Raw genomic sequence first — 12,991 nt, forward strand, 5'->3', positions numbered from 1 at the left:
TTATAATAGCACTTTTTATTATAAAACAATGTAAAAGTTCAACTTATAATAGCATTTTTTAGTATAAACATTCTCTAATAACAACCTATAAAAAGTTCAACTTATAATAGCATTTTTTAGTATAAACTTTGTCTAATAACAACCTATAATAGCACTGTTTTATGAGTAAAGACTCATTTTAGTTTGTAGGTAATTCTTAAAGACCCATTTTAGGCCTGAGAAAAATAAAAGCACTTTTAAGTTCTTAAGAAAAATAAATTGGATCAAATTAGTTTATATGTGAACCATAATTAGAACATTGAATTTTTTTTTTGTGCTAACTTGTCCGATGATTCATGAACTTGATTTTCACACGTATAATTTCTATAAAAAAAATAAAAGGACAATTAGGTCCTTGATAATAATTAAAAATAGACAATTAAGTCCTTGACAATAATACAATTTAATCCCAGCAACAAAAACTTCACTAAATTATAATATAATTGACAAAGCAACGTCATTAATATCCAAATTAAACAACAACGATATCCTTCATGAACAGTACATGAAATCGCACGTTCAAAAACGTGAGGGCAAAGAAGAAAAACGTCAAAACGAAGAAGAAAATGCAGCTTCTGAAATAAACAACAGAGACAACGGAAGTCACACCTTCAGAATCGCATATTACTATGGAATCAAATTATTTCTATCTTAAACTTGTGGTTTCTCTAGATGAAATAACACTAGGATTTAGTTTTCCCTAAATTGAGCGAAGAACTAAATTGTCTTAGTTTATTTTTCTTAAGTACTAAAATGTGTTTTTAATTTTTTTCAAGGACTTAATTGGGTCTTTCAATATTTCTCAATGACTAATTTGACCCAGATTATTTTTCTTAAGAACAAAAAGGTACTTTTATTTTTCTCAAGTACTAAATTGGGTCTCTCAAATTTTCTCAAGGAACAAAATGGACATTTACTCTTGTTTTATTAAAAATATTGTCTAATAGCGCTTGACAATAAAAAGTGATGTCAAATGATAGCCAACAATAGCGCTTTGTTTGTATGAGCACTGTGAAAGAATGTTTTTATTTTTAATCAAAACATCCAACCTTTGTTGGAACCAAACTTATTTTATGTTTAGTGTTTTTATGATAACAAAAGTATTTTATCATAACAATATATTTGACTTCAAAGAGTATAAAAGAAGATATGGTCAAGATTTATAGGAGATTTGAACAAGATTTGAAGAATATTTGATGAAGATTTGATCAAGATTTATCTACAACAAAATATGAATAGATTCAATTTGAAGAATTTACAAACACAATTTGAACAAAATACAATTCATAATTAAACAAGGACTAAATTGAAGCCCAAATTTTAACTATAAATAGATACTCAAGGAAAAAAAAAGAAAATCATCGAAAAACATAAAAGAGTTGTCTTAGAGTTCAAAGAGAGAAACACTTGTTCGAGTTAGAAATATTTTATGAGTGTTATTCTTAGAGTGTGAAAGTTATTATTATTTTTATCTTTTTAGAAGCAACTACTTAAGTTTCAATCTTTTGTATCCAACCCGATAGTGATTTAGGAGAAGCCTTGGCTTGTAGGGTATTCCTCAAAAGTTTAGGGTTGTCAGGTTGTTTGAGAAGACTGGCTTGGAGGGTTAGATGCTTTGTAATTCAAAGTATTTGAATTAGTGGATTAAAGTCTTTTGAATGAGGGGACTGGATGTAGCCAAGTTAGTGGTGAACCAGAATAAATCTACCTGTCAAATTATTTATGTTTTTATTACTTGCTGCCTCTGAATCCGATTGTTTCTACTCCAAGTAAGTCACCAAAACCAAACTAGTTTTTTATTTATTTATAAATCATCAAAAAGCTGTCAACTTTGGCAAATAGAATTCAACCCTCAATTCTCGTGTTTGCATCTTCAATCTCCTTTTCGTTACATAGAAAGACACTATTATATACATACATACATACACACATACATACACACATACATACACACATACATACACACATACATACACACATACATACACACATACATACATACATACATACATACATATTCCTTCAATATTTTGTTGAAGTACATATATTAAGGAACATATTCGCCATAAATTATAATGATATCTTAAAACATCAAAATTTTAAGATAGAAAAAATTTATATTAATTAATTTGATAATTTATCTCTAATACAAATTCAATGTTAAATAATGCTCTTTATATCTCTGCAAACAAAATTCTTGTTACCATCAGATTCAAGACATTCTCCTATCATGTTTGAGAACCGATAGTCTTAGCTACCTCAGCCAACTCATGTACAACCTCGTTACAAGTACGATTAATTAAATTAATTGAGCAACCAACTAACTTGGAAAATAACTCTTTACATTCAAGTATACAACATAAACTTGACTACCTTGTAAAATAATGAAACACAACACCAATCCCCAACTCACTTGACCATTTAAATCACATCCATCATTCACATTTACTTTCAAAAAAAATTGGGGAGGAGACTCTCATTCAATCCTAAAAATAGAGGCAGTCGATGTTGGCTTTTTTGATTGACAAGATTAAAATCAATGAAAAACTCAGTAGTAGTTCAGACCACACCAATTGGATCAAACAGAGTTTGAAAGATCAATTGGTTTCTAGAAAACATATTTATAAATTGTTGCACATAAAAGTTGAGAAGCTAAACCATCTTTACTTGATAGCCAAATAAAAATCCGTCATATGATTCTTTATCTAAGCATGAATTGACATCCTTCTTCCTTTGTTTCAATTAATTGATCTTCAAAGTAACTCGAGCATCTGAATTCATTAAACTATTGCAAAATGTAACAATAAAATAATGTGATTAAGTTAAAAGTAATCAGATAAAGATCTTAAATATTGAAATAATATAAACTATATAGAATAGAATTAACATATCATATTTGGAATCACATTTTGATTAGAAGTTACAATTTCTTTCATAAACCTATGACATAGTACCCACAATCTATCTCATTTTTTTTGGCGAAGGCACTACACAAATAAAAACATATACATTAATGTAATAATTTATAAGACAAAACTTGAATATCATGTTAATTTGATAGTTGCAATAAATCAATGGAAAAAAATTTGTAATAATATTTATAATCATACATCAAATGTAATAGGTAGCTATATAAAACATATATTGATCTCCAAATAATGTTGTTTGATTTATTCTTTGAGTAGGGAGTAGTTTATGGTGTAGTATGTCTCCTAGAATGTTGTACATATTTTTCTTACCAACCACACGATAAGTAGGAGATGACAAATAGAGTACATAAGGCGGTATAACCTAAATCAATAATCAATATAAAGTTATAAATGAAATTATTAACTAGGGGTATGCATATTATGTGTACAGTTCCTTGGAAAATCTTTTTCATTATCCTTATTTCGCAAGTAACGAAGTTCAGCCGTTAGCTCTTGTGTCATATCCCAATAATTCATCATTACCTGAAATTGTATTCCTTTATCTTTTGCAGGAACGACTTTCTTCGTAACAGTTAACCCACGCTTAATCTCCTTTTCCTCTTTTTGTATAGAGTAATTTTCTTTATTAGGAGAAGACTCATTTCCTTGTTATAAATAGCAAAATCATAAGAATACTCCATTTATCTACAACAAGAACAAAAAATATGTCTTTGGTCTCTTTAGATAAGTTTATAATGCCTTGTTAAATATGTTATCATTGATTATCATTACAGACTAATATGGAATTGTGTTTGCTCTCATTTTGTCTTTGATATGGTCCCTATTTTATTTCCAATTATATGTTTTCATGTTCTTCTTTTCAAATTATGAGACTTTGGAAGTCCAATGGGTCATTAGACAAATATTCAATACAAAATTCAACAACTTCTTCGACAATGTATCGTTCAACAAAACAACATTTTGGTTGAATTTGACTTTTTACGTAGTCTTTTAATATTTTCATGTAACACTCAATTGGGTACATCTATCTCATATAAGTTGGTCCACACAGTTGTGTCTCTTTCACGAGAGGAACAATTAGATGAACCATTATGTCAAAAAATGAAGGCGAAAAATACATCTCAAGTTCTCACAAAGTAACAACAATTTTTTTAGAAGTAATGGCAAGCTCGCTAGATCAATCACTTTACGACAAATTGCGCAGAAGAAGAAACATAATTTATTTATGGTGCTTCTATCTTTTTTAGGAAAATATAATGTATACCTATTAGTAGTAAATGTTTCATCAGTACATGACAATCATGAGACTTTAAACATCGTTACTTGAGTTCTTTCATAGATACCAAATTTATAATATTTGAAAAGTACCCTTCTAGAACTTAACTTCATGATAAAACTTACTAAAAACTATTTTCTCCTTTCTAGATAAAGTATGAGCCACCAGTGGTAGATATGTTCGTTTTCCTTTCTTCACGGATCTCAATTCACTTCTTATTCCTATGCTTATCAAATTTATCCTTGCATCGATGTCTTTCTTACACTTTCCTGGTACATTTAGTAATGTGCCAATAAAACTATTAAATGTTATTTTTTTCAATAAGCATCATATTTAGAAAATGTCTTACATATAATGATTTATAATATGACTATTTTAAAAAAATTGACTTCTTCTTCCACCTGCTTTTGACAAGCTCTCTTGCAAAAAGGTTTGATAAATTTGTTATTGATATTCTTCATCTATCAAATACTTGATCACATTTCAATGTTACATCAGCTCTTCCTTCTTCTATTTTCCATTGGATGTTTTTCTCCACCAATGGTAGTGATGATTAACATGTAAAAATCTACAATGCTCAACAAAGGCATTCTTTTTACAATATTCAAACTACATTCTATGTGTATTCTATTCACATACAGGACAAACACACTGACTTTTAATGTTATATCTTCATAGATTGTTGTATGCTAGAAAATCATTAATTGTGTTGAACAACATTGCTCTTAAATAAAAAGTTTTTCCATATATCCATCATATACCTCCATACCTATCTCCGACATATACTTTAAATCATCAATTAAAGGTGCCCAATATACGTCTATAACATTATCTAGTTGCATCGACCCATGAATTACCATATACAACGTCATGAACTTGGGTTTCATACGTAACCATGGGGGTAGGTAAAAAATCACCAAAATCACAGGTCATGTGTTGTGTGAGATACTTTGAAGACTATGTGGGTTCATTCCATCAATTGTTATTACCATGTGTAGATTTCTTGTCCAAAATCAAGATAATCATGATCAGTTTTCGTTCATTGTGGAGAATTTGCAAGATTTCAAAAATATTCATCTTTAATCATTGTCATGTAAAATGTTTTGGATTGCATTCACTATAATACATGTGCTTAAACCTAGGTATTATAGAAAAATATCATATGACTTTCACATAAATTAATTGTTTCTTATATCAAGAAATGTTACATTTAGGACACTTCTTTAACGATGAATACTCATTTTCAATCAAAATACATTCATTAGGACAAACATGAATCCTATCATAACTCATGCCAATATAGCACAACATTTGTTTGACCTCGTACGTTCGATTTGGAAGAACATTATCCTCTAGCAACATATTTTTCAGAAGAGTTAATAAGTTTGTGAAGCTTTTATCATACCATCCATTGATCGTTTTTAAGTTCTACAACTTTAATAACAAAGTCAATCTCTTTAACTTATTACAAACATTGCATAACAGTTTCTCTGCATCACTTAACATTCTCTCAAACATTTCAAGACAATCCTAATGATCTTCTTCAACCACATTTGCAATCTCTTCAAGTCGATCACAAGCATAAGTATTTGTGTCAAAATCGTTTAATTCATGTTTCACATTATTCCAGAAATCAACGTTCTCGTTACATATATATTAATACATTGTTCAACATGTATAGTTTTGATCAATTTCGTCCCTCATTATTGCTCAATCCAACCCAACTTCCTTCACCCAATTTCCATAACAAAAATTTAAGTATAGACAGATGACTTAACTAGGGTCTTTGGTGTGTTTCACAGAAAACATAACAAACTCTATTACTTCATTTTCATATTCCTTTAATAATCGATTGGAGGATATTTACCTTTTATTCATCGTTTCTTAAATTTACTTTAACAAAATGTTAAAAGTTTATATCTATAAAAGTGTTACAACAAAAGATTGAGTTAAGATAAACTCTAATAGGAAATAAAAAATGAGTGTTTGTCTAACATATTTTTGTTAAGACAATGAAAAGAAACTAGTATTATAATAACAACATTTGTAAACTACTGTGTTAGTTATAATCACTACGAGTTAGTTGAGTGGGTTAAGATGTATATTGCATGATCAAACACAAACAATCAACCAAGACCTAAATAATCATTCAAGAAGATATGCAAGAATGATTTACTCTAAATTCAGATTTTTCAACTCATTATTAAGACAAATCTTAAAAAATGGTACAAATCACAAAAAAAATCTAAAGACCCAATCAAAGAAAGTGATAGACCATAAAAAAAGAGGAATCATGAAGTCTCATTTCCTAGAAAGAAGGATACATCAATGGAGAATTGCAGTTCTCTACTAACAATTTAAGATGATGTAAATTCCACATGTACATACAAGTGGAGAAAGATTAATGAATAATACTATAAGTTCTAGATTTATTGAATGATGTACTTTTGTGGGATAACTTTTTATGACTCTTATACAAGTGGTGTTAGAGTACTCTTAAGAGGGACACATAATTTAGTTTATAACTGAATTTTTGTATTACTGACTACTCTTCTAAATCATATTCTCACATCCCTAACATGGCAAGCCTATAACTCTAATTGAACATAAGGTATCAAGTTTGTTCTACCTTACACATGAACACTAGATTAGTTTTATTTTCTGTATGACATCAAGTAATTATGTGTGATTAGATGGTGTGGTTGTCAAGTTTAAATGACAACATTTTATTTGACTAACTAAACCAAATTTTTAATTGCGATTGGGAATAATCAATTGATAGAAGCAAAATAAGTTTCAACAAAATTCGACTACAAACTACCAAAACAATTCTTTGAGAAATTTTTTATAGACTTACAAACTTGAGAGGGGAATTTTAGTGTCTGAACAGTGATGGAAACAGAGTTAAAAATGAGCAATAGATCAGAAGTTAAAATTAATTAATGTAAATGACGAAAAAAATTTCTCATAAAAGGTTTTAGTGACTTACAATCGTTAGAAGGAATGATTCAACGACGAAAGCGGTTTAGTGATCGAAAAGGGTTTCTAATTTTTGGATTATTTGCATTTCTTGCATTTGCATTTCAGGGTTTCACATTTCCTGTTTCTTGCATTTGTGTTTCTAGGTATCTTGAGTTTGCGTTACTGAAATCGGTTTTTGGGATTTTGCATTTCTAGGTTTCTTGCGTCTACGTTTCTAAAATTGATTCAGGAAGAAGAAATAGGGTTTTTGCGTGTCACTTTATTGAGTGTCTCTTGTTTCTAGTTTCTCTTTTAAGGGTTTGAAGGAAGAATAAGAATAGAGGCAACATGCAACAAGAAGATCAAACAGAAAGACAAAGGGCTTTGGACAAGAAAAAAAGTTTATGGGGAGCGCGTATCTGATATGTTTCGTTTGTTTTTGTTTTTTTTATAATTTTATTAATTATAGACAACGCTTTTAACAAAAGCGCTATAACATATTAGACATTGTTTAACAGAAAATTGTTTTCTACAGTTCACATAAAGTTTTTGTTTTTTGAAGACATAAGACAACACTTCTATATAAAGCATTTTCTAATGTATACGGCTATGACATTGTTTTATTAAAAAGCAATGTCTAAGAGTTGGGCCTACAAAATCACTTTTCCAAAAACTGTTATCTGAAAGTTCCAAATTTTTTAATACATGCAACAACAACACTTTTATAAAAAATAAAAGCGTCGACAAATGAGCGTTATATATACCCACTTTTGGTGTAATGAAAACTACTAATTTATTTTAGAATATAAAAAGTTAAGTTTAACATATTCAAATAAAATATAAATATAAAAATAATTTATAAAATATAATCTTAAATATAAAAATGGAAATATAATCAAATAAAAAAACAATAAATAGAATTTGATATTAAATTTAAAAACAAAATATTCATAATTAATTTAAAAAATGTTTATGATTTTACACAAGGTAGTTTTGTCTTTTTATATAATTTAATAAATTAGTATTCACAATTATAAAAATATGAGAGTTAATTGAAGTTTTAAAATAAATATAATTTGTTTACAAGGTATTTTTGTCATTTACATATAATATATGTCATATCTTTATTTACATTCTAACAAATAAAATATAATTATTTGGTTACTCATCATGATTTTGTTTTTAAGATTTAAATTATTTATTTAGTGATGTCAATGGATAGTTTTAATATAAAACTATTTAATTATTTATTTAATTTTTTTGTTAATTAATAATATTTAAAATATGATAAGTTATTTAAAAAAAAATTAATATGTAATTGTTCAAAATAGTATTTTGTTATTTAAATATAATATAATATAATATAATATAATATAATATAATATAATATATATTATATTATATTATATTATATTATATTATATTATATTATATTATATTATATTATATTATATTATATTATATTATATTATATTATATTATATTATATTATATTATATTATATTATATTATATTATATTATATTATATTATATTATATTATATTATATTATATTATATTATATTATATTATATTATATTATATTATATTATATTATATTATATTATATTATATTATATTATATTATATTATATTATATTATATTATATTATATTATATTATATTATATTATATTATATTATATTATATTATATTATATTATATTATATTATATTATATTATATTATATTATATTATATTATATTATATTATATTATATTATATTATATTATATTATATTATATTATAATAAGATGTGTATCAAATACATGACAAAATAAAATGTTATCAGGTGTGAATCAAAAATATAATATGATAATGTTTATCATATCACTATCCTATCATATATCATCCTATATTTATCTAATTTTATATTATATATTATCTTTTTCTATTATGCACATCAAACGAGTCTCTAAATTTTAGAGAGAACAGTCTAAAAATATAATTCTAAACATCATATCAACAATATTTTTTTTTATACATACTTTCATATGTGAGAAAAGTTCCTCCCGGACAATTTGACTAATTAGGATTTAGGTATCTTTGAATTGATAACTTAAAAAAAAAAAAAAAAAAAGGGGGTTCATTTGGAGTTCTAGAAAAGATTTAAGAATTAAGGAGATGGTAATAATAGTTATAAGGACCCTTGATCAAATTTTATTTTTTTATTACAAAATTTTTACTTTTATATATTTAACAAGTGTTTAAAGAAACTTGTTAGTATGACCTTAAAAATTAATAAATGATTTAAAAAAAAATAATACTGATTCTATTGAGCCATTATTGTGATAATTATGCTTTTTAAGTGGGAGATTAGCACAAAAAAGCACTAATCTCAATCTCTCGATCTCGTAGTTAGTAAGATTCGCTCAGATCTCTCGCAAGAAAAGTAACCAATATAGAAATATATAGACTTCAACGTCAATCACGCAAACATCCTAAACAATTATTCATCATCAAGTGGGGGACCCAAACCACGAGTTTTGTAATAAACACCCACCTGAACATTATTATACTCATTTTTATATCCTCCATGTTATAATACTAAAATGTCATTTCAAAGATGCCAATGTGAAGTATGTACTAATAACTAATCGTTTTCATTTAGGCGCATAGATTACAAGCACACGGAATCCTATATTTTTAAAACCATAAAACATCATATTTGAAAATTAAAATAAAGGTTTAATTCCTTTTTTTATACCTCTATTTTATCCAGATTTCAAAAGTAGTTACTCTATTTTAAATTGAAATATTTTAGTCTTTTTATTAACACAATTTTCCCAATATTAGTCTCTTAATTTAATATTTGTCAAACACTAACGATGTGTTACTTTTATATGATGTGGCATTTAAATTGATAATGTGGCAAATCAAGTGTGTATCATAAATTTTTTTTTTCACTAAAAATTAAATGTTATATGATAAAATAATTCAAATAAATTATAAAAATAATTATAAAACAGAAAATTGATTAAATTCAAACCTTGTAAAAATTGGGTGCCTCTAATATGGACCCTCTAAAAAGAGGTCCAAAGGTGCACGATGAAATTTTATCCACTATAGTAAGTCATTGTATTTAGATAGATCCAATAAATAAATAAAACTAGCGTCAATAAACTTAAAAATACAAGTAAAAAAATGTGAACTAAAAGAGAACATACTTATAGCAAATCATATTGTTCTTCTGCATTAGCATTCATTCTTATGCGTTTGTATTAATCGTTCTACTTGTGATTCATCTGTTTCATCAACTCGCAATATATCATGGTTCTTCTGCGTTTCGCGATTCATCTATTGTGTATTTGTTTCGTCAACTTGTAATCGTTCTACTTTCAATTCTTCTGCATTTTTGCGTTTCATCATTTATCACAGTTCTTGTGCATTTGTGATCTATTCTTCTGTAGTTCTACCCGCGATTCACCGTGATGTACTCGTATTTTGTGAATCATCGATTGCGTACATGACTTCATATTTGAATCATCAACTATGTTCAAGGTATGTGTCTACTTTCTCATTTGAATCTCTATTGTGTTGTTTAAGTTCTTCATAATTTTTGTTTGTAACGATATTGTTCTTAGTGAGTTTGCTATTAAATGTTACAAAATTCTTTGTTATTTTCAATTTTTAAATAAAATTATTTTAAACTTCAAGTAGTGGTTTTGATTTCTGTCTTTGTTAGATTGATGGCTATAACAATAACACACATTAGTGTATTTTCCTATTCTTGTCTTTGTGTTGCTGATTTTGTTTTGTTCTTACTTGTTTTTTATGGTGTTGATTCGTATAGGTCATCATAATGGAAAAAAAGTCATATTATGTATATATCATGATGGGTTGTTTATAGAAATTCCTAGCAAAATTTATGTTATGGGTCAAATGGAAGAAAATAGTTATGGTTGGGATGTCGATGTCATGTCTTACACGGATATATCAAAAGTGGTTAAAAGTTTGGGGTATAGAGATTTTAAAAACTTATATTATCCTCATCCTAAGGTAGCACTTAGTCGTGGATTGAGGCCGCTAAATTGCGATGATGATGTGTTAAAATTTGTTAAAGATGTTAAGGGATACGAAGTTATTGAACTCTATGTGGATCATCTACTTGCCACATCAATTGTAGTTGAGGAGCATATTAATGAGGCAATTAATTACAAGAGTAAGGGAAAAAAGAAATCATTTGACGAGGAAGTTGTTATTAACTTAGAAGATGAATATGAAGATGGCAGTAAAGATGAATGTGTTGAAGTTGAAGATGAAATTGAAATTCAAGGTAATGCTAGATGTGAAGCTAATGTAGAAAATGAAAATGATAGTTAAGTTAAGGAGTATCTTGATAACAATGAAGATGCTAGTGATGATTATACTGAAGATGATAACGATTTTGAGGAGAATTGGATTTGGGCTACTGTGTTTCCACAAGAAAAGGTTAATGAATTTCGTTGTAATGTTGGCACATATGAGAATGTTGAGATTTTGGATCCTATTATGACCACTGAGTTTGAAGTTGAAAATGATGATTCTGATATATTAGTTACACTTGAGGGAAGTTACAATGATGAGACAACTAGGATAAAGTTTCCAAGATTTAAAATGTCAGAGGGTGATGAAGTTGTTATGTTTGAGTTGGGCATGGAAAGTACTGCCTAAGATCTTGTGAAGGATGTTGTTAAACACTATGCTTTGAAGATGAAGAAAAATTTATAAGTGAAGAAAAATAATAAAGCAAGAATTATAGTGAAGTGTATGAAAAAATATCTTTTTAATCTTAGGTTTAGTAAGAGGAGCCAAAATGATTGTTGGCAAATTACGTGTTTCACTGAGGAACATACATGTCATAGGACTGCTTAAAATAGGAAGGTTATGACTGATTTTTAGCTAAGATGATCATCAATACATTAAGGCATACTCCTGAGATGAAAACTAAGGGCTTGGTTTATTGAGTGTATAGAAAAATGGGATATTCAATTGAATCATGATTAAGCATATAGGACCAAGAAAAGAGAAATTGAAATGATACAAGGGGCTGCTAGTGAACAATACTCATATTTGAGGAGTTGTGTAGAGGAGTTGAGGAGGTCAAATCCAAATAGCACCATTATTATTCAGTGTGATACGAACAATAATGGTCTTGTCCTTGAAAGAATTTATGTGTGTCTTGAAGCATGTAAAGTTGCATTTGCTTATACATGCAGACCTTTAATTGGACTTGATGCGTGTTACTTGAAGGTTGACCATAGTGGTCAACTGATGGATGTTGTTGGGAAAGATGAGAATAATCAAATTATTCCAATTGCCTGTGTGGTGGTAGAAGTAGAGACTAGAGATTCATGACAATGGTTTCTTACTTTGTTGTTAGAGGACACGAATAGCATACAATATAGAGTTTGGGCCTTCATTTCAGACCAACAAAGTGTTTGAAGATTGCTATTCAGAATATCAGCCCTGTTGTAGAACACAAGTTACGTATAAATCATCATTATGAAAAAGGCCAAGATTTCAGCAGATGGGCGGTCTCCACATTGGGTTGGTGATGTAGAGCGTGACCTATTTCATGTAGAGAATGAGAATGATCAAAATGTTGTCAATTTACATAAAAGAACTTGTGCTTGCAAAAAATGGGATTTGACTGATATACCATGTTGCCATAACATGCATGTGGTATAACCATGAAGTTCTAGAGGATTATGTTGCATCATATTGAGGGTATATTTATTTTTGCTTATTAAATTATTAATTTAAC

The 12,991-nt window shown here is 27.8% G+C and overlaps 1 protein-coding gene across 1 annotated transcript; it reads left to right on the plus strand.

Annotated features, from left to right (window-relative positions):
- The first annotated feature begins 11,118 nt into the window (after window positions 1–11,118).
- LOC140919392 (uncharacterized) lies at window positions 11,119–12,582 on the plus strand. Its single transcript, XM_073365402.1, has 4 exons — window positions 11,119–11,521; window positions 11,597–11,887; window positions 12,021–12,108; window positions 12,240–12,582. Exons 1-4 carry the CDS (start codon window positions 11,119–11,121, stop codon window positions 12,580–12,582), a joined length of 1,125 nt encoding a protein of 374 aa, XP_073221503.1.
- The last annotated feature ends 409 nt before the right edge of the window (window positions 12,583–12,991 follow it).

This window comes from Cicer arietinum, chromosome 2 (assembly GCF_000331145.2).
Source record: "Cicer arietinum cultivar CDC Frontier isolate Library 1 chromosome 2, Cicar.CDCFrontier_v2.0, whole genome shotgun sequence".
Taxonomy (NCBI): Eukaryota; Viridiplantae; Streptophyta; class Magnoliopsida; order Fabales; family Fabaceae; genus Cicer; species Cicer arietinum.